This window comes from Peromyscus leucopus, chromosome 18 (genome assembly GCF_004664715.2).
Source record: "Peromyscus leucopus breed LL Stock chromosome 18, UCI_PerLeu_2.1, whole genome shotgun sequence".
In the NCBI taxonomy this organism is placed as follows: domain Eukaryota; kingdom Metazoa; phylum Chordata; class Mammalia; order Rodentia; family Cricetidae; genus Peromyscus; species Peromyscus leucopus.
The window spans coordinates 13,617,682-13,640,661 of record NC_051078.1 but is presented as its reverse complement, the minus strand read 5'-3'; the positions used below and the strand labels follow the sequence as shown (position 1 = coordinate 13,640,661).

Genomic DNA, 22,980 nt, shown 5'->3' with positions numbered 1-22,980 from the left:
CCTCAGCCTGAAAGGATCCTCAGCTCCTGTCTCCTCCCGCCTTATATTTCCTCACTCCACTCAGCCATATGACTTCCTGTCTCCACTTCCTGAGTGCTGGGATCAAAGGTGTGTGCCACCACTGCCTGGCTCTGTTTCCCTCCTACACTGGATCAATCTTGTGTAGACCAGGCTGGCCTTGAACTCAAAGAGATTCATCTGTTTCCGCCTCCTGAGTGCTGGGATTAAAGGTGTGCGCCACCACTGCCTGGCCTCAACTTGAAGCCTAAATTCTATTGGGGTGAAAAAAGAACTAAGACTGAAAACCTAAAGAACTCATGCCCTCCACTCAACTGAAAGTACTATCTCACCTCTAGGCACCCAACAGGTACATATCAAATTAAGAAATAAAATCCGTTCTGAACGTCTACAATTTTCATTTGCCCTTGCTGCCCCCACTTGCGTTCTATGTGTCTAGATGCATCACTCCTCTGCTTGGGGGTGGGGGCTGGGTTACGATAAACACCGGGGACGGATGTTGCAGAAAACGTCTGAAATATTTCAGCAATTGTTTGCCTCCTAGAATAAAAGCTATACTAAGCTAAGCTAGATTTCCATCCAATTATCACAATAATCCTTTGTTGTTATACAAATGTCAACTCACTCGTGTCCATCTTGTGTTCAAAAATCAACTAGCCACTGCGGTCATTAGCGTGTGCCCCCAGGAGTCAGCCTGTTCCCCAGGATTTTGCTTTGGATGTAGCCACTGAATGTAGAGACTGGGATCAGAGGGGGCGGCGGGGGTGGGGGTGGGGGTGGCTCGGGGAGTTGCGGTTTACTGACATTTGCTAATAGCCACCATGTCTGATTCCCTCATCTTCCATGTACCCAATGTGCTTTTACTTAAGGAACAATGTAAACACACATGGATTTCAACATGAAGCTTTGGTTTTCATTCCAGTCTCAAAACTATACTATTGAATAAATTCCAAAAGCAGTCAGGGCATCCTGGGAGGCTTACCCACCCGCAGTGGAGCAATCTGCTGCAATACCGACGGTCTATCATTTGCTGGATTTCCATAATCTGAATAGAAGTAATGGTTGTATCAATCCCTGAATTAAAGAGAAACAGAAAAGGAAATAAACTCTTGTGTAGTTGGGGAGCGGGGGGGTATCATGTTCCTGCTCAGTTCTCAAACTGCAGAATGTAAGCTAAGAGTCCTAAACAATGTCCCATCCACATCCAAATGGGAAAAGGAGAAAAAAGTCAGGATAACACTTTTGTTTTTTTGGGGGGATGAGTGGTTATAGCAAATCGCTTAGAAACAGCCAGCATCACATCCATAAGCGTTTCTGGACTGTAGACGTCCTGCTAAACAGGAATTTACTATGGACAGGGGATGCGATGTGACCTGTGATCTGCTTCAGGAAATGGAAAATGAACTAAAGATACAGTCAGAACAAAAGGAAGGTGGGAACTTCAAAGGCAACATTAAAATCACGGACCTCAAGCGCAGCTTATCTGGCTTCAGTGTCCATCCTGAATCCCTCATTAATGTCAGGCTGACACGGATTATAAAACATGGCTACACAGGTGTCCACAGTGGTATGTGTGTATGGTGTGTTTCTGTGTGAGTGTGGTGTGTGTGTGGTGTGTCTCTGTGTGAGTGTGTGGTGTGTGTGTGTCTGTGTGTGGTGTGTCTCTGTGTGAGTGTGTGTCTGTGTGTGTGTGTATCTGTGTGTGTCTGTGTGTGTGTCTGTGTGTGTGCGTGTCTGTGTGTATGTGTCTGTGTCTGTGTGTGTAAGTGTGTGTCTATGTGCGTCTGTATGTGTGTGAGTGTGTGTGTGTGTGTGTGTGTGTGTGTGTGTGGTGGTAGAAGTGGCAGGTAGGGTGGTCGTCACTGTTTCCCACTGCTCTTACAGCTGCCTAGCCCCAGAAGGCAAAAAGGGTGTCACTTAAATGTCAACTCACAGTCGCTCTTCCAGTCACGGCTGATAAGTGCATCTCCTGCCAGGAATGATTTGCTTTTGTCTTCTGAAGAGTAAAAACATCTGTCAGTCGTGAAGGCTTGCTCCTGATGATAAACAGCTGACTGACCTGTGAGTCGACCGCATCTCCACCCTTCCCCTCTCCCACCCCCACACTTACCCATACCTATCCCATTTCTTCCCGATCTAGTTTCTTCTCATCCTGACCCAAGAAGCCATCTGTTATGGGTAAGTTGCACACACCCCATCATATGTAGAAACCCCAACACTTTCTTGTGGTGGTATTCTAATTGTACTGAAATGTGATTTTGATTGCATGTTAATAAATAAAGTTGCCCGGGGGTCAGAGCTATTAGAGCCATAGCAAGAGTGTGGCGGTGGTGGCACACGCCTTTAATCCCATAAGATCTCTGTGTGTTCAGGGATATAGCCAGCATTGGAGACATATGCCTTTAAGACCTGGGGGGCTGTACATTCAGACAGTGACGAGGCAGTCACGTGTTTGGGTTTACAACCAATGAGAAGGCAGAACAAAATACTATAAAAAGACGGACAGACAGGATATAGCTCTCTTTCGGGAAGCTGGGACACCGCAGGAGGAAGGGTGAGATTTTAGCTCTGAGCTCTGACCTCTCGGCTTTCTCTTTTACATTGGTTCTGTGTTTCTTATTTAATAAGACGGTTGGTTACATCTACACTTTCTTCCTCAGAATGTCACTGCATTTGGAGATACGGCCTTTAAGGAGGGGATTAAGAGGATGGGGACAGCTGGACAAGTTCGAGTCCAATCTGAGAGCTTGTCCTTATCACAGCAGGAAATGAAGACACACAGGGAGATACCAGAGGTGTCTTTGTGCATGTACATATGCACAAAGAAAAGACCATTTGAGGACCTAGAAAGAAAGTAGCCTACTGTAGGCAAAAGGAAGACCTCCAGAGAAGCCTCCAGATCTTGGACCTCTAGCCTCCAGAACTTTCAAGAAATAAATGTCTGTTGTTTACACCACCCAGTCAGGGGTATTCTATCATGACAGCCTGAGCAGACTTCTCCGTCATCCCAGAAGGCTCCAGAGCTCCCAGCTGCCTCCTCACAGCCTCCTAGCATGTGCACATCAGTCAGTGGTACACATCTGCCCCTGTGCCCAAAGTGTATTACTTCTGTGTTACCCTTAAGTTCAAATGTGTTTTTATTCCATCTTGACCATTTCAGAGTAAGAAACCTCTATTATTCTCCAAATCTCTATAACTTCCGGCATAGTCTTAATCATATTAAGGAAGCAGTTTTCTCTGATTAGTGAGAAATGAGTGGTAGTTTTCTTTCTCATCTAGATTCTAGATCGATAATGTTGTTACTCAAAGCCATTAGAGTCATGTGACTTAGGATTGCTACCAGCACTGCTTGTGTGATATTTAAACAATGGAAATCAGTCATTAGAGGGTGGGTCTCTATGTGAATGCATCCAGTACCAGAAGACTCCCAGTTGCAGGGACAGGACACCTCGCTGCTGGGCAGTCCCAAGTGCCCCTTTCACTGAGATGACATCTATCTTCCTGCTCATCTGTTCCGATGCCACTTCTACTTTGGGTGACAATAGGCCCTCAAGGCAGCAGCTGTGCCCAGCCCGAGCCTGGCTCCTATGTGGCTGCTGAGGGTCAGAGTTCCTCTATTTCTAGGTGAAAACAAAAATCATCACAAACTGACATTCAGAAACCAAGAACGAGGGGAAAACAACCATGTGCATGTTGGAATTTGATTTCCAACCTATCGCGCACACTCAGAGGAGAGTAAGGCGATACAATTGTTTAGGGAATAATCCTTTTAGAATTCAATCCAGGTATCACTAGAGCATGGAGTCAAGGGGACATTTGTTCCCGTTGGCTTTTTCTACCGTGCCTACTTCCACGTCCGACATAATAGAGCATATCAAATTAGAGAATATGGTTCAAAGGTCATGTTTAGAGTGAGTAAAAAATGAAGAAAAATAAATAGAAGCAAACTATCTCTACAATAAAATGATGAAGTATTAACCTTCATACAAGCAGCATTACAAGTATCCAAAGATGAGCAGGGTTATAAAACTGATTGTGTGTTCCTTCCCGGTTATTTAATAACTTGAATATTTCTATATTAGGGAAAATCATATGATATATATATATATATATATATATATATATATATATATATGCAGTGAAGGATACTAATGATAACTATACCAACTATTCATTGACATTTTCTATGAGATGTTGTTCTGAGCACCTAATGGCAGCCCAAAAGGATGGCTGTCCCTACGTGACAGATGAAGTCATTGAGTACAAAGGTTAAGGAACAGAGAAGGATTTACATCCCAAACTGTCTGATTCTGTACACCACCATTTTGCCATCCTGGAATTATATGAAACAAGATCCACATGGGGAAAAAAAAGTGAGTCTAAACTGTAAGAGGAGGCTCAGCCAGCTGAAGACAGGAGCCAGAGAGCACTGGAATGGGGACAGAGCCAGGGTGGTCATTCTGCCTGCCGTACAAAATGTCATTCCCAAAGCACTGAGGAGGCAAATGCTCAGTGTCAGGACTACACAAAATGAATCTTTTAATTTTTTATTACTTAAAAAACTTTTTTTAAAAGATTATGTATATAGTTGAGATTTGGCCTGCATGTCTGTATGGGCACCATGAGCATCCCCATGCCTGAAGGGGTCAGAAGAGCGCATTGGATCCGCTGGGTCTGGAGTTCCCGATGGCTGTGTGCCACTGTGTGGATGCTGGGAACTGAACCTGGGTCCTTAGGAAGTACAAAAAGTGCTCCTAACATCCGTGTCATCTCCAGCCCGGATGAATCTTTGCAAAGTAGACTTTGAGAGCAGCCTGGAGCTGGTGGCACACACCTTTAGTCCCAGCACTTGGGAGGCAGAGGCAGGCAGACCTCTGTGAGTTCGAGGCCAGCCTGGTCCACAAAACAAGTTCCAGGACAGTTAGAGCTGTTACACAGAGAGACACTATTATCAAAAAACAAATGACAGAAAAAGTAGACAGAGAGCAGAAAAAGAGAACAATCACCTGGTGGTGTGAGGGCTAACCTTGGTTGCCAACTTGGTTTCACTGAGAAACGAATCAGCCACAGTTTCTTAAGCTGTGACCTTCCTGGGGTCACATAAATGAAGGTGATAGCTGTGAAATGTCTGTCAATAGTAAAGAGCTATGAGTGCCCGCCAATCAAAAATGAATTTAACATCATGCCGGGCAGCAGTGGCGCATGCCTATAATCCCAGCACTCGGGAGGCAGAGGCAGGTGTATCTCTGTGAGTTCGAGGCCAGCCTGGTCTACAGAGTGAGATCCAGGAAAGGTGCAAAGCTGCACAGAGAAACCCTGTCTCAGAAAACAAAAAAAATAAAATAATAAAATCACAAGCTGACTGAATTCCAGGTGTTTCAGACAGCGCCCATCATGCCGCCACTCCACCCGTCATGCTCACTTCTGAACGCCCCATGTGCACACCGTCAACACACCACCAACACCAACTGAAGATGGCCTTGATGACGTCATCTCACACTCAAGACTATAGTACGCTATCACGTTTTCACTCAACTGCAAAGCTTGCTGCTCTTATAGCAACATATTGTTCGATAAAAGAAAGCAAAGCCTTTCAATAGTTTCAAACCATCATTTCTCAGCATGCAAATACCCAGTTAGTATATCTTTTGGGTGGATTGTGTTAGAATGTTTGATTTTAAAGACTGTTATTCAAGTTGCTGGCTTGAGTTTCATAAAAAAAAATCATTAAATGAATCCTGGCTTGGGATTAGGAAAGCATTTCTAACCATTTCTAAAATGCCCCCAAACACAAGTCTGCAATTACATGCTATGTATTAATGCAGAGACATCCTCAGCTTCAGTGATGATAAAATCAAAACGTTGTTGATCAATTCCAAAAAATAATAGAGATGTTCTGGGTCCTTCAGTATCAAATATTCAACCAAGATTTAATTATTTTTAAAAACGTCTTCTTGGTTACATTTTTAATGTACATTCCTATATGTGAAGGAACCCAAAGAGGCAAGAGGTGGGCGCCAGATTCCTTGGAACTGGAGTTCCAGGTGATAGTGAGCCACCCAGCGTTTTTTAAAATAAACTTATGATATAATACCAAAGAATTGTTTTAGAGTGAATTTCTTTAAACACACACACATGCCTATCAGTGTTTGGTTTTTATGCCAATTTTATATGCTTCTATACCTAAGGTCACTTGAAATTTCTCACACACACAAAAAAGGATCATGGGTAGAAAATTTTGAGAAGCCCCAGCCTAGGTGATTGGTACAGTACACTTCTGGGTGTCTCAGTAGGGTCGTTTCAAAGATGGCTGCTAGGTGGGGCAGCACCTGATAGGGAAAGCCCTCCCCTGAATGTGGACAGCAATAGATGAGCTCTAGGATGGCATAGAAGCAGGAGGGAGCATTCTAGAGCAAGCCCACTCTCCACCTCTCCCATCTCCTGGCTGCTAAGAGGTGAGCCTCACCTCCTCATCATACCCCCGTTGCCATGGTAATCTGCCCATCACAGGTCCAGAATAATTCAGCCATTCCACCATCGACTGAATCCTCTAAGACCAGGAGTCAAAATGTGTAAGTTGTTTTTCTCTAGTATTTTCTCATGGTGATAAAACAAATAAACAAACAAACAAAACCACATTATGACCAGGGCAACTCATTGAAGGATGAGTTGGTTTATCTGGCCTTATGGATCCAGAGGGATGACCATCTTGCATGGGAAGAATGGCAGGACACAGGCATGGTGGCTGGAACAGCAAGCTGAGAGCTCACATCTTAAACTGAAGGCACAATACAGAGAAGGAACTCCAATAGCCGTCTTTACGCTTGCCCACCTCCAGTGACACGCCTCCTTCCACAGGACCGCACCTCCTAAGCCTCCCCAAACAGTACTGCCAACCGGCAACAAAATATTCAAAAGTCCAAGACTGTGGAGAACATCTTCTTCAAACCGCTCCAGAGAGCTGACCTTTGTTTTGGTTTTGTTTTTTGGATTTATGTCTGCATTCGAGTTCCTACATTCAGTTTCAGGATAGGAAGCAGAAGCAACTGGGCCCAGTGATTAGAGTCAGTTTTTCGTGAAATCTCTCTGCTCTCCTGCGCTTCTTACACTAGGCAGAAGGGCTTGCTCACGCCCTGCTCACACGACTGTGACCGTCTTGAAAATGTCTGTGTTTGTGGTTAAAAGGATGGGCCACGCAGGCTCTCTGTGGCATTCTGCAAATGTGTGCAGAAGAGCTGAAGAGAAAGGGGAAGGAAATGAAAAAGACAAGCCAGTCGTTTAACCTTTAAATATCTTCCCTTACTCGGAGGTGAAACTCCCGGGACAGGATGTGAAGGATGCTTAGCACAGATGTGAGAATCTGTTTCTTCCCCCTGATTTCAGTAAACAGGAGTGAGGATAGCGTACCGGCAATGCAAGGGTCTAAGCATGCAGCCCAAAACGATGTGTTCCATTAATGGATCTTGAGATAAGAGAAATTTCTAGAAAACTGAATATTCATTTTCTTCTGTACAGAAATACATATGCTTTCCCAAGGGCTTCCAGACTTCTTAGATTCGAGCTGCTCCAACAATAATTTTTAGGTGCTAGTCGACTACTAATAGTTTCACTTAAGACTGCTTCCACAGAAGGCCGCAGGTTTCCAAGGCAATTGAGGCCTACAGAGAAGCAGAAACCAGAACTTCTCCATGCTGTCTGTTTTTCCCTACCTTTTGTTCTACTTCCTCACTGAGCTGGCAGGGAGAGAAGCTCATTGTAAAATCTGACAATAGCACCTCAGAGTCCCTTCTCTTCCACAGAACTGTGTTTATAGGCCCTTGAAGAGAGAGGGCACTATGGATAAGATTGGTTACCTTATGATAGACTGTTCTTGCTGGTGTGCCTGTGTGTGTGTGTGTGTGTGTGTGTGTGTGTGTGTGCATGCACGCACACACAATTAAAAATAAGATAGATATTTTTTGAAAGTGAGTTTGAGGATCAGGGTTCAACCTCACTTTAAAAAAAATATCTATTTTGTTTTATATTTATATCTATTTCGTTTTATTTTTAAAATATCCATTTTATTCAATGGGCGAAGGTGTTTGCCACACAAGCCTGATGACCGGAACTATTTTATCCCCAGAACCCACATAAAAGGAGAAAATAGAAAGCTGACTCTAAAGTGATCTCTAACCTCTAATGCACACCACGCATGCATATGTCTTCACTCGCACACCATACACACTCTCACACAATAATAACAAAGTAAAAAAATTTAGGGGAGGCTGAGAAGAGATAACCTTAGAGATTATCTAACCCTAAATTTATGTTTAGAATTCATACATAAATTTATCTAACCTAAAATTATGAAAATTATTTTTCCAAAGGCAGAAAATACATTTTAAATTCCCTACACAAATGCCCCTAACTTGTCACTTCTATGAAGCAGGACCTCTCTACTCTGAAAATCAGGCTTTTAGAAAAGCATAACTCCTAATGAGCCGATTGGGAAGCTCTGCTTTTATAAACGCCTTCCAGAACTTTCGCTATAGGCTTAATGTGTAACGCAGGTGATTTTCCTTAGGAGGCTAAGGGTGTATTTCACAACTGATGGGTGGGACCTCCCAGTCAACTAAATTAAAAACCAGAGCAGAGAGATGTAGAACGGTATCCATCCTGCCGTGGCGGATAGTGGGTAGCACGCTACATGTACAACTGTGCTGAGGGCTGAATTCCGGTGTAGCATCCAGGATACCTTTCCTGCCTCATGACTGAAGCAAGAGATCAATGTGACCGGCTCATCATGGCTGAGACCATTAGCACAGGGGACCATTTTCTTTGGGGGATTCATTCTCCTAAAAGTTCTTACATCCAAAACAAAATGACGCCAGGAGCTATTTTAATTTTCGATTTTTTTTTTTTTTTAAGGCTCACCGATCTGTTACAATACGTACCATTCCATCAATGTTTTCCCGACAGGCCCTTTGTTTTTTTTTTATACTTAAACTCTCCTGTCTACTTAAACCTTCCTGGGTCCCATGGGTTAAAACCTAATTCATCATATTCAGTTGCCTCCTCAGAGTAGAAATTCAATATTCTGAAGTACTTTCTACTCCCTGATCCATCTTTCTCAAACTTTTTATTAAAGAGTAGGGAAGTAGAATAGGGGAGGAGTGGATGACTCTTCTGAAAGACACTTTACAAATGCTTAGACAATCAACTTAGACCTAAAAGAAAAATTATAACTTGAGCTCAGCATGTCATAACAATGCAGATTTTCTTTCACTTACTTTATTGTAGTCTGACTGCTCAGGGAAGCGTCTCATAAATGTCTTTTGGACTTGACTAAATTGCCAGAGAGTACTCGGCATCCCGCTGAGAGCTCTCTGATGGTTTTTTTTTTTCAATTCCTTTAATTTCTTTTTTATTTTTATTCCTTAATTTTTAATTGTTCTTCATGTCTCAGAAACATCTGGTTGCAAGTAACAGTCACCCAACATTCTCCTCTTTTGTGTTGGGAGCCCTGAGACTATACATCACCCTAGATGAATGGTTCTCAACCTTCCTAAGGCTGCGACCCTTTAACACAGTTCCAGTGCTGACCCCCAACTGTAAAAATTATTCTTGTTGCTACTTCATAACTGTAATTTTTCTATTGTTGAATCATAACATAAATATCTGATATTACAAATGGTCTTGGGCGACTCCTGTGAAAAGGTCATTTGACCCCCCCCTTGAAAGGTGTTGAGACCCACAGGTTGAGAACCACTGCCCTAGACAGAGGGGAGAAAGCTGCATCGGCAAGAGAAGAGCAGCCCTCCTCCACCCTGGGAAAGATCCTGCATCAGGGAACATCCTGATGGCTATAGGCAGACTCAATGAGGAGGGAGACATGGGAGAGGCTTTCTGGATGCTCAGAGTGGTTACTGTCTGCATCTTTTAGAGGTGGGCGCACGTATGTGCACACCCTACGTCTAAATAAACAAAAGCAGGATGTCAGATTGGGAGGAACCATGGTCATGGAAACAGGGGCCTAGATTCCAATTCTAACTTCGCCAGTGATTGTGTTATAAAATAGGGATATCACCATGAATCAGAGGCTCTTCTGAAGTAAAGCTTTGAAGCCCTGAGTGATTGCAGAAAACAGGTCTATGGTGCTGTCCATGGTCTTGGGAGGAAGCATCTTCCCATGGATTTCTACCACACACAATTCATTTAGAAGCTCAGCTGGACTTACAGTTACATTTACTCCTTATGCTTTTCTCCATACGGTCATTAGGAAAGTATGTTAGCTGTGGATTCTCAGGGTAAAAAGGGTCACTAGTGCAGCTGTTCTCTGACAATCGATGACATGCCCAGGCACCTAGCAGCAGATCTTTCTCCAGGAGTTCCCACAGATGTGGAAATACAGGATGAGCAGATACTCACTATCCAGTTTGCTCAGAGCTGAGCTTTCCAATATGTGTGTGTGTGTGTGTGTGTGTGTGTGTGTGTGTGTGTGTGTGTGTTTCAAGATAAGGTTTCTCTGTGTAGTTTTGGTGCCTGTCCCTGGATCTTGCTCTGTAGCCCAGACTGGCCTCGAACTCACAGAGATCCGCCTGGCTCTGCCTCCCGAGTGCTGGGATTAACGGCGTGCGCCACCGCTTCCTGTCTTCTTATATGGAGAACTGGTGGTTATGGATCAAACAAAGCCCTGACAATGAGGAGCAGAGCAGCTCTGACCTCTCCCTCTTTAGAATTCATTGTCATTGATAGATCTTGAGTAGGTGGAATGGTCCCTTCTAGGGATAACAGTCAAAGATGGACATTACATGTCTTCAGTGAGGACAGCCAAGGTCAGAAAATGCTTGGCCAACCATAATCTTCCACATTCTTTTGCAGGAGATGAAGGTTTTAGGGATTCGGGGGGATGGTATTAGTTTCTTCTTCTTTCTTTTCTTTCTTTTTTGAAAAGAAATTACTTAAGTGCACATGTTTGTGTGTGCATGAGTTTATGTGCACCCATGCATGCTGGTGGCTGTAGAGGCCAGAGAACTTTGGGTCTCCTGAAACTGGAGTTACAGACAGTTGTGAGCCACCTGATGTGGGTGCTGGGAATCAAACGTGGGTTTTCTTTGAGAGCAGTAACACAAGTAATTGCTGAGCCATCTCTCCGGCCTCAATACTGACTTTTTATATTTAGAAAATATGTAGGGATCTGTCAAGATGGCTCAGTGGATATAAAACACTCGCTGGACAAGTGTGAGGAGCTGAATTCAACTCCCCATCACCCCTTATGAGGATGGACATAATAGCGTTTGGCTGTATTTCTAGCACTCATTCAGTCAGAAGGGAGATGGACACAAGAACAGCCCCGGCTTATGGGCCACCTCGCCGGCCATGCTCAGCAGCAACCAGCAAGAGACCCCACCCCGAGGTGGAAAGCAAGAACTGATGCTCCAGGTTGTCTTCCACCACGCAGGCTGTGGTGTGCATGTGCCCACACCCCAACACACAAGTATGCATACACAGACATGCACGTGCAACCGTAAAAAGAGAACACTATTTTGAAAACAAGATGGCTAGCACAAACCCCTTTCTTCCAACTGAAGCTTCATAGCCACTCTGGCTTGATACATCTGTCCCCAAATTCAGTTCAACATTGTTCTGATGAGGAAAAAAAAAAAAAAAAAGCCCAAGTCGCTTAGAGACACAAGAAAACACTTTGTGTCTTAGCTTCCCCATTGGGGAAAAAAAAAGAGGACATTAACAGTGCCTAGATGATGTGGGTGTGAGGAATAAATGACTTATTTGTGTGAGCTGCTATTACAGGGTCTTGTGTAGCGTCATACCTCATTGCCTCATGATAAACGGGGGTGTGATCCGTATGCATATTAATCCAGGGGTAGGAGATTACATTTTCACCCTAAGGCTCTGCCAACCTACCATATTCAGTGTGGCAGGCTGCTTACAAATACTATTTTTATTCATTTACTTCATCGAGACCCATGATAAATTTATACCCCCTCCATCCGTTTCAAACCAGATATGACCGATACGACTTGCTCTGGCCAGCAGTGTGTAAGCAGAAGTGACATGCGCTTTCGTGATGTGGGAGCTTTATAGGGGACGATGTGATTTATTTTCTTGCCGTGACTACAGTTATTACCGAAACACTGGGACATGGAACCACCACCAGCTGGGTCCTGAACATGGTGAGCCAGAGCCCTGTTTTAATACACATTTCATAGAGTCAGAAATAATTTATTGGCACCTGACATCTCCATCATTTGGGAGTTACTGCTTTGGCAGCATCCTCATAGACAAGCCACACTAGTCTACACTGCTGATACTACCTTCCATTATTATCAGTGCTATCCTGGACACTTGTTAATGTGTGTATACAGAATGAGATTTCTAAAACCATAAACTAGAATCCATTCGGAAGAAATGCATTTGCTCTTACAGAGATAAATTCAGTTGGAGCCCTTGACTAAGTTTCTAAAACCTTTTTTTAAAACATTTAAAGGGCCTTCGTTAGCTAGCTAACGTGCCTGCTACGCATGCCTGAGGACCTGGGTTCAGATCTCCAGCACCCAAGTAAAGAACCAGGCACAGCAGCAAGCTTCATACTAGGTTGGGGTAGAATGGAGAAAATGGGTGCCACAGTAGACCAAGGCCGAGTCCCAGAGCTTGCCTGCTAACCAACCCAGCCAGTCACTGAGCACTGAGTTCAGAGAGATAGTCTGCATCAGAAAATAAGATAGCCTCCACATGTCCACACGGGCCTACACACATGTACCTGCATTTATGCGTGTACCACACACACAAGACCAAACAAGCCAACAAAACCAATAGCTGTGCACACATGTACAAAAGGAGAGGGAGATTTCTGAAAGTGGAAAGCCAAGCTCGTGGGTCCCACGAGCCCAAAGGCTATATTCAAATCAGGGTTTCCAAAGTTCATTCACTCCTTTCCTCTCTTCCTTTTTCTACGTTTCTTATATTTTCCCCCAGATTAGTTAAACAGAAAGCCCAGACACTACACAATGTAAGTTCTAAATGAGCCACAAACAAAACAAAGAGGAGAAAAAAACTAACCCACGTGCACCTGGTTACCTCGCCATCTTTGTTGGTGACAGACAAATGAAATATTTCTGCTGGGTAAAAATTACAAATAATTAAACGCCGGGCAGTGGTGGCGCACACCTTTAATCCCAGCACTCAGGAGACAGAGGCAGGAGGATCTCTGTGAGTTCCAGGACAGCCAGGACTGTTACACAGAGAAACCCTGTCTCAGGGGTGGGGAGTGGGGGATGTCACGGATGGACAGCATCTCTTCCCTGGGGAAGGTGCTCAATATTCAGATGGCTCATGTGTCCAGGTTTTTATAGATTGTGTGACATCAAACAGAAGAGTAAAACCACTGTCTAGATCCATTCACAAACTATCCAGGTAAATATCAACCAGGGAAAACCTCAAATTCGAAGGCTTATTCATTTTGCTCTGAACAGCGTTTACCTGCCCGCTCTCTCTGATGGATTTCTCTCTCTGCCGCCAATTGTCTCTGTGCAGAACTTGAAAATAACGTTCTTGGTCCCCACACGGGGCAGCAGTAAGTTTCCTGGCATGTCAGGATCTCACAGAAGGTGATCTCAGGCACTTGAGGGGAGGTCTGTGTGGTTGCCAAGGTTGTGTGAGGAGCTGCAAGGCATTGAGCAAAGGAGGGTCACGCAACATCGTGGCCCGTGTAGGGAAAATGGGTTGGGCTTACGGTGAGGAGCAGGAAGACAGTACCTGTGGGGGAAGCTGTGGACGGCAGAGCCGGCTCTGGGGAACTGGTAACATTGCTGCAAGAGTAAAAAAATGGTTAATGAAACAGACCTTCAAGAGTCCTTCTGTTAGGACTGGAGAGATGGCTCAGTGGTTAGCATTTGCTGCTCTCCCAGAAGATTGGAGTTCAGTTCCCAGCCCTCATGTCAATGAATTCAGGCAGCAAACAGCTCCACCTCCAGGGGATCCAGTGCCCAATTCTGGCCTCCTCAGGCACCCACATACATACACATAAATAAGAATAATTTTTGAAGTCCTTCTCTCAAAGGAACCCAAGGTCTGAACGCTTACCTTAGAGGGAGATTTGGGGAGCGTCGGTCTTGATCCTTTAAACTAAGTATGTAAAGGGCGACTATGGTCAGGGCGCTGTTAAAAGGGGGGAGAAAGCATTAGGTGGCAGCTTTGTTCCCATATATATCTCAGTCAACCTTCCAGCTGGCCGCAGGCCACACAGATGGGAACAGTGAGGGGAGGGAGCTGTGGCTGGCAGAAACACCATGGAAACAGCACAGCGAGGGTTTTCTGCCTGGGAACGTGAAAAGACCCCTGGGCTCCTGGTAGTTCGGAGGCTCCGAGGGACTCCAGGATGAAGGAGCTCTCCACAGAGCAGACTCCCTGGCCCTGGCAAGCTGTCACCCGGGGAGGCCTGTCAACTGCTGGAGGCGGGAAAGATGAGGACAAAACTCGCTTCCTGCGGGTGATGTTCATCCACACTGTTGAGCTGGGAGGGGAAGGGAGGCAGAGGTCAGCCACGGAGCCCAAACGCTTTGGTCATCTACAACATCGTCCAGAGGACAATATATCAAATTATGTAGAGGGAAGAAAGGAAAGGCATAAAGCAACCACGTGACTTCGAAATAATGAACATGCCTTTCCTCTTATTCACACGATTTACACAGCGAAATGAAAGTGTCTCTGAAGGACTCTGGCGTTTGAGACGCGGATCCCAGCCATGGTTTATCCTTCTAAACGTTGTGTGCCTTCCTCTTTGCAGGGAGTTTTTAGACTCTCTCGTGAGTCACGTAAAAGTCTGCTGGAAATAAGGTCACTCGACTTGCCGTCCTGGCAGCCTGACTTCACACCTTGCTTTCCAAACCCAGCTCCTCGGGACTGTGTTCTCCCCTGCAGGTGGTAGATTTACCATCGCTGCCTAAAAACACGGAGCTGTTCCCCAAATGAATTCCACTCACCAGAAGGGAAGCCCTAACGTGTTCTCAGAGACAGCTGGGAGATGCCCGACAGGCTCAGGCCTTTCTGGAAAAAGTGGTACCAAGTCTGAGGATGTGTCAGACAGATGCTGGAGCGTCACCCTGGCAACCATTTACAGGGTCCAGCTTCCCTTGCCTTGTGCTTGCCCATGTCTCTCACTCTCTGTCCTCCCACTATTAATTCTAAAATCCCCCCCCCATTCGTGTTTGACGTCTGTCTCAATGCACAGGCCAAGAGACTTCTAGTGCGTTAGAATGAAAGAGACATGCTCTCTGCAGCGGCAAACCCAGGTTTTGACGCTTCTCAGGCACGACAGAGACCACGACCGAGAGACTGAGCCTATTACCTCACATTTGTGGTCCTAATGGCCAACACTGGGCTCAGAGAATCTCACAAACGGGCTCTGAATGCAGTGCCTTTACTCAGAACTAGACTTCCTATCACCTCTTTAGGGTGATATTTTATTTGTACTGACATGTGATTTTATTTGTATGTTAATAAATAAAGTTGCCTGGGGGTCAGAGCTAATAGCAAGCCATAGCAGAAGCTGGGTGGTGGTGGTGCACGCCTTTAATCTCAGCACTTGGGAGGCAGAGCTAGGCGGATCTCTGTGTGTTCAAGGACACAGCCAGCATGGAGACGCACACCTTTAATCTCAATACCAACCATAGAAGATCTGGAGGTCTGTACAGACAGGCAGTGACGAGGAGGTCATGTGGTTGGGTTTACAACCAATGAGAAGGCAGAACAGAAAGTCAATAAAAGGACAGACGCACAGGAAGTAGGCCTCTTTGCTGAGGGGAAGGACAGCAGCGGTGGTGAAGGGTAAGAGAGGGTTTTTAGCTCTTAGCTATTGCTCTGACCTCTTGGGCTTCTCACTCTGCAATTGGCTCTGTGTTTCTTATTTAATAAGACTGTTCATCTACACCTCTTCACAGGGCTGGGGTTGTATCTCCGGAGCATGTGACTTGTGTCTGCTAAAAGTAGACGCTTTCCCTCCCCTGGGCTGGGGAACCTAGCAGAAGATGAGCGCTTAGGAAACTGAGGGGACATGCAAAGGCTCCTGATAGGAATTTCAGGTCATGACTTCAAACACCAGGGCATATTCCCACCGTGGGCATTAGCTGGGCTGAACTGAGGTTCTAATCAATGAGAGCATGGATGTGGCATGCTCAAAGGCCAGGGTGTAACCCCCAGGGCCAAATCACTCACTCAATCATCTAAAAAGTGGAACACTGAGGGAAGAGGACAGAGAGCTACACAGTGTCCCGCAGCCGGGGAGCACCTCTGGCACAGCTGGGGAACATCTCTGGCACAGCTGGGAAATATCTCTGGCACAGCTGGGGAGCACCTCTGGCACAGCTGGGGAGCATCTCTGGCACAGCTGGGAGCACCTCTGGCACAGCTGGGGAGCACCTCTTTCACAGCTGGGAGCACCTCTGGCACAGCTAGGGAGCACCTCTGGCACAGCCGGGGAGCACATCTGGCACAGCTGGGGAGCACATTTGGCACAGCTGGGGAACATCTCTGGCACAGCTGGGGAGCACCTCTGGCACAGCTGGGGAGCACCTCTTTCACAGCTGGGAGCACCTCTGGCACAGCCGGGGAGAACCTCTGGCACAGCCGGGAGCACCTCTGGCACAGCTGGGGAGCACGTCTGGCACTCCACTTGCTTTGCCCCTGGAACAACCGTCTTCCTCCATGCAAGCCCAGACATCATTCCTTTCCATACACACAAAGCATAGCTTTGCTTTTACTACGTCAGAGCATCAACAAGAAAATACTGTTCAACAGGGTGGTGGCGGCACACATTTAATCTCGGTAGGCAGATCTCTGTGAGTCTGAGGCCAGCCTGGTCCACAGAGCGAGTTCCAGGACAGCTGGGGCTAAACAGAGAAACACAACAACAACAACAACAAAACCAAAAGGAAAGAAAGGAAGGGAGGGAGGGAGGGAGAAAAGAAAAGGATGTACTGTTTACAAGCCCAGAGAGCACAAGCGAGACAACTTTGGTGTAGGGAGCTGTCCTTGTGACCACAGGATCCTAGAGACCAGAGACGTGAGAAAGTGCAGCATTACAGTGAGGATCACTCTGCCCTCCTCCACTCTCCCCCACTCCCTCCTCCATTCCTAGCCCACAATCACCTCTACTCCTTCCTCCACCATCTCCTCCAGTCTCACCTCCACAACCACCACCTCCAGGCAGAGACAGAGGTCAAAGCCACCACAGCCTCCCTGATGCTGCATCTGCTTGCTTACTCTCTTAGCAGTCTGGGCTATGGTTTCAGGTGTCTACGAATTTTCACAGTTCTTGGGGGCTCTTGGATAGAAAAGTCTTCGTGGCAGAATACAAAGCATCCTAACCGATATCAGTGCCGGGCAGCACAGGCTGTACAGGATTTCCCACTTGTCCCTTTCTCCCAAGTAGACAGAAAGGAAAACAAAGAATTTGAGAGAGTTACTTGCAAAGATAAGACAAATAACATACACACACACACACACACACACACACACACACACACACACACACCATGGTCTGCTGCTAAATCACAATTGATTGAAAAGAATAAGATCATCATTCATCTCACATCTAAGTACATAAATCCAGTTGTGTTTTCTTCAAGATATGAATTTCAAAGATTTAACTAATCTTTAAGTTATCAAAGATTAGTGCCTGATTTAAAAAAAAGAAAAAGAAAGCTCTTTATCTTTAAGCAAAGAGAAGGTCAGTCCCCAGTTCATGTGTGAAAAAAGAAAGAAAAGGAAAAAAAAGAAAAGAAAATCTTGATAGCATAACATGGAAGTTTTTCTTACCAAAACGTCATTACAGCAATTAGAGCTATAACCAGTGTCTGGAAAACCCAGTTGGGGCAGGACTGTTTCCTTCCTGAAAAGGACACCTGTGGGAAAGTTGAGGAATGTGGACAGATCAGAACAGCAGCTGTAAGGCCTGAAGACCCAAACCAGCCGAGATCTTTGCTGCCTCCCAACGATGGTGACTCCTCCCGACGTGCCTCAGTTTACACCTGCCCCCTCTGCTCTTGCCTCTCTAAACACAGCAATCTCATTCAAAGCCTCCCATTGCTAGGTGCTGCAGGCTGCAGCAGCCTGACCTTTGCCTAGTGTGTGCAGGACAGTTGTGCATACCGTCTTGTCCTTTATGAAAGAAGGCAGCCTAGAAGACAAGGATGTCAGAACCCAGGCGCCCGTCTCCTAACGGACTTGGAGAGATCCAAAGTTCTTCCAGACAGGAAGGAATGAATCCCCACATGAGAATGTCAGGGAAGCCATAGGAAAGATTTTGTGACACAAAGTCCTACCAGGCACACCTTATGGCATGTGAGTGTCCCATTTTCCCACCTATGGATAAGGACAGCTCTGGGCCCGTGTTTTGTTTATTCTTCCATTCTTTCAATGAACATTGATTGATTGCTGCTTTGTACAACCACAGACGATATGAAAATCAGTAAATATTGTCTCTAGGAAGGTAATGAAGCACACGCCAGGGCAGACACATAGTGTCGTAAAAACTAGCACACGGGGAATGGGGAAGGACTACAAACACAAAACAGGAGCTGTGAAACCAGTAGGGAATGGAGCTGAAGGGGTTCCTGACCGCTCTAATGAGTGCTGCCTACTTAGGAGGTTCCCAGGACTCCAGTGGGGAGGGCTGTGTCCTTCCTTCTCAGAAGACAGAGTGGAAACGGGATTTTGACTGAAGGGTATACAGGAATGGGAATAACTAAGAAATAGTTTTAAATTGCCCTCTAGTTATTCCTTCGATTTGTTAGCTAGTTAAGGAGCATGTTCTTTGTTGTAAAGAGGGGGTGTTTAATCATATACTTTTTAACAGGCACAGAAGCCTAGGGGCTGTTAGTACCAAGTCTTTCATGAATGCCACCGGAAGCAAGTCTGAATGTCACAAAGTCTGTGCCTGGTAGGTACCCTTCCTAACTCTCACTGGGAATGTTCAGAGGATGTCTGAGGACTGTCATGCCAAGAAAGGGTTCAGTGGAATTTGCTGAGTTGGTTGGACTTAATAGTATTCTTCCTAGAATAAGGGCTCCCGGCACCAGGCTGCTGGGCTAGTTTAAATCTCCTTGATTTTGCTCACAGTCCTTTGACTATGTTGGGAAATGACTGAGTCAAGTCCTGTATATACCTACCATTCATTCTCATCTTCCTTACCACGAACATGGGAAAATAAAATAATGCCCAAGTGCTTCTCTGAGTTATTAGGGGGGCCCAATTAACAATGCAACAATTCTCCAATCTGGATATACCTAAGGATGACTATGGAGACTGTCAAAAGTCTAAACGCCCCGGTAAATTCCGTCTCAACAGGTTTTATGTGGCATGAGATGTATGCAGCTATTCTTACCCTTTCCTCTTCTCTTCTACTGATCCTGAATTCTAACTGGAACTGTCAAGCCTTCCCATCTCATCTACCACTGTAGACAGCAGCTACCTATCTTTTGGAGAAACAGAGCAAAGTAAGGACCATCCTACTGACTGCATTAGCACTAGATAGAGGTGGCCTCAACTTCCTCCAGAAAATGTCTTGGCCAGCACCAAGACCTGTGTGGTCCCAGCCATGCTTCTTACCTAGAGGTCCAGTACCTGTAGAATTTTGACCATCAACACTCCCCATTCGGTCCAGGAGCACCACTTTCCACCCATGTGTATATATTTCAATGACCCAATGACCCAAGGAGGCCTCTAGGGGCAAAGGCCACCTAGAGAGCTGGTAGTGACAGGCAAGGGAAGTCAACTTCATAGAAGCAGAGACCACTGCCAAGACAGCATGGGGATGGTCCTTCCGTTCGCTGTGAATATGTGTGGCTACCATTGGTTAATAAAGAAGCTGCTCTGGCCTATGGCAAGACAGTTTACAGCCAGGCGGGGAATCCAAGAAAAGATACAGGGAGAAGAAAGGCAGAGTAGGGGAGATGCTGAGAGCTGCCAAGAGAACAAGATGTAATGGAACACAGGTAAAGCCAGGAGACACGCAGTGATACATAGATTAATAGAGGTGGGTTAATTTAACATAGAAGAGCTAGTTAGCAGTAAGCCTGAGCCATAGACTAAACAGTTTGCAATTAATATAAGCCTCTGTGGGTTTGCTTGGGACTGAGCAGCTGTGGGACACAGGAAAGCTTCTGACTACACTTGTCTTTAGGCTTTTGTTGTTTTTGTTGTTTAAAAAATAGATAATAGCCATTAACACCCGTGGAAGGGTGCAAACTAGGGAAACAGACCAAGAAGGATGTGTTGATCAATTTCTCTAAAATCGTGTGTGTGTGTGTGTGTGTGTGTGTGTGTGTGTGTGTGTGTGTGTGTGTGATTATGGATTGAAAACAGAGCCACTCATATGTAAGACAAATGCTCTACTAGTGAGCTACTCCCACAGGCTCTTACAAAGTTGTCCAGGCAAGCCTTGAACTCATTTTATACCCCAGGCTATAAAATGCAGGCTTCGCACTTCCCATCTTGCTGGTTCAGCCTCCCCCGACCCCCAACCCCAAGCAGCTGGGATACAGATCTACATACACCAGGAGACTCAACTAAAACTTCGTTTTGTGTAGAAAATCCCGTCTCTGTTGGTTTTAAATTTCAGTCTACTTACCTTGTTGGGCTTTTTGGAAATGGCCCTTCTTGATGGAGAGGTACTAACAGCTCTGCTAAATTTGCTTTAAAGAGAGAGAAAGAGAGAATTGATTACTTTAAATGCCTTTCTAGGTTTATGACAAAGGCCCACGCTGTCACAGACATAGCAGGGGGACTTTTCTTTTGTAATACAGTCATCATTGGAAATAAGAAAAGTCAAAGCAATTGGAGTTCTTTTGTGGGGGAAAAAATCTTTAGTGAGCATTAATGAATGCATTAACATTATTTCTCTCTCTCTCTCTCTCTCTCTCTCTCTCTCTCTCTCTCTCTCTCTCTCTCTCTCTTAAAGAACTAGAGCCCAGGAACTGTGCATTTAATTCCTTAAGTAGTAAAAACAACAAAATTACCACCGCCCTGCCCCCAGGATCAAAGATGATTTTTCTAAATTTAGAAATGGCCAGCCCTCCTCCTTGAAGGGGAAAATATCTTTTTGCTAATATTTGCATTTCTTCTAATGGTTGAGGCTCTCAAACAGATGCCTCGTACTTCATTTTAAGATCACCAACAAAACATGTAACAAAAATATCAGTAGGCAAGTGCATCCTAAACTCAAAAGACCTTTTCCTGCTATACTTTTATTTCACCCCAGGTCTTTTTTGTTTGTATGTTTGTTTGTGTGTTTTGTTTTTGTTTTTCGAGACAGGGTTTCTCTGTGTAGCTTTGGTGCCTGTCCTGGAGCTCTCTCTGTAGACCAGGCTGGCCTCGAACTCACAGAGGCTCTGCCTCCCGAGTGCTGGGATTAAAGCCATGGGCCACCACCATCCCAGCCTGCATCCTAAACTCTTCTAAGGGAGGACTAGGGACCTCAGTGTCAGAAAGTGGAACTGTTGCCCCATCAAGGCCAGGCAGAGCGGTCTCCTATGGGAACTGTTGCCCCTCCTCCTATGGGAGGAGTCCGCTCTTTTCCTCCCAGGGAGTCCTGTGGAGACACTGAACATACCTGCTGGAACTGGCTTCACTGACAGAGGACTTCCAGCTGCTGCTGAGGCGTTTTAACCTGGCCAGCCTTTTGTTCCAGATCTCTAACTCCTCGATCCGTTCTTCCAGGTTGTTGGTCAGCTTGCAGAGCTGTTTCACGGCGCCTACGTTCTCCATGAAGATCTGGTCCTAGAAAGGACCACAGTGCAAGCTGCAGAATGGGAGAGACTGAGGCCAGGGAGCTGTCCGCGCACTACCCAGAAGCCGGAAGATGCCACCGGAAAGGGTTATATACCCGCAACTTCAAGTTAGCTCAGGAGAAATCAGCGGGAGTGGTTCAAAACCTGGAACCGGCTCGCCAAACTGCCCAGAGCTGGGTGGTAAGACTGCTTCTGATCCATTTTCAATAAAATGAAAATATGTCCTTGTAACCCAAGAGAGAAAATGGGGCTGAAGGACCGTCAAGTTTGAAGTCCAAAGGCATTTTTCTATGACCACTGTGCTATGTGTAAAACCCATAAAAAGAAAATCAGGCTGGGCGGTGGTGGCGCACGCCTTTAATTCCAGCACCCGGGAGGCAGAGCCAGGCAGATCTCTGTGAGTTCGAGGCCAGCCTGGGCTACCAAGTGAGTTCCAGGAAAGGTGCAAAGCTACACAGAGAAACCCTGTGTCTCAAAAAACAAAACAAAAAAAAAAGAAAAGAAAAGAAAAGAAAATCAGAACAGACTTCCAAGAGCTGATTTGTGTCCATTCCTAAATCCCCTTATAAAGTGACTGCAGCTCTCCCTGGTAAAATATGGCCAAGACATTCAGGCGAAGCTTAGCCAGGTGTTGGAGCACGCATCTGTAAGTGGAGCATCCAGAAGCTGAGACAGGAGGATCATGAGTTCCAGCTAGTCTGGGCTATAGAGTAAGTTCCAGGCCAGCCTCAGCTACATATAGAGACCATGTCTCCAAAATAAATTTCAAAATGAAACCAAAACAACATTCCTCTAAAGGCCTGGACTCCCCCCTCCCACCCCTCCATCTGCTCTACCATCTCCCGAGTGATCTTGTGTAATTCAACTTTTAATCTGACTCTCAAACAGAATTTTTAAAACGCACTTAACCCCCTTTGTTCAATGGAAGTCACTAACACACCTGAAAAGACAAAGAAATGGGGGGACCTTGCCAAAGCCGGGATGCCCAGGCCAGCCCCTTCCCCACCTGCAGGGTTTGGTTGGACTATGAACTCGTGTCCATCTTGGCCATAATAAAAAGCGTTGGTGAACTCTCACTGGAGCTCACCTGACCCCATGACCTTTCCTCTTTATCTTCTCTCTTCTGAAAAGTTCAAGGTTCAAAGCCTGGGTCTTACCGAGAGAGCAGCTCAATACT

At 45.6% G+C, this 22,980-nt stretch overlaps 1 protein-coding gene across 1 annotated transcript in view; it reads right to left on the bottom strand.

Moving 5' to 3' along the window:
- Myrfl (myelin regulatory factor like) overlaps window positions 1-22,980 on the bottom strand; it is a 110,874-nt gene that overhangs the window by 6,109 nt on the left and 81,785 nt on the right. Inside the window, exons 14-21 of the mRNA XM_028877981.1 lie at window positions 21,626-21,792; window positions 20,645-20,708; window positions 17,833-17,918; window positions 14,101-14,175; window positions 13,774-13,826; window positions 13,498-13,680; window positions 1,952-2,014; window positions 1,005-1,092 (exon numbers count right to left, since the gene is read on the bottom strand). Coding sequence (XP_028733814.1) covers window positions 1,005-1,092; window positions 1,952-2,014; window positions 13,498-13,680; window positions 13,774-13,826; window positions 14,101-14,175; window positions 17,833-17,918; window positions 20,645-20,708; window positions 21,626-21,792 — 779 coding nt within the window. The remainder of the gene's footprint in view (window positions 1-1,004; window positions 1,093-1,951; window positions 2,015-13,497; window positions 13,681-13,773; window positions 13,827-14,100; window positions 14,176-17,832; window positions 17,919-20,644; window positions 20,709-21,625; window positions 21,793-22,980) is intronic.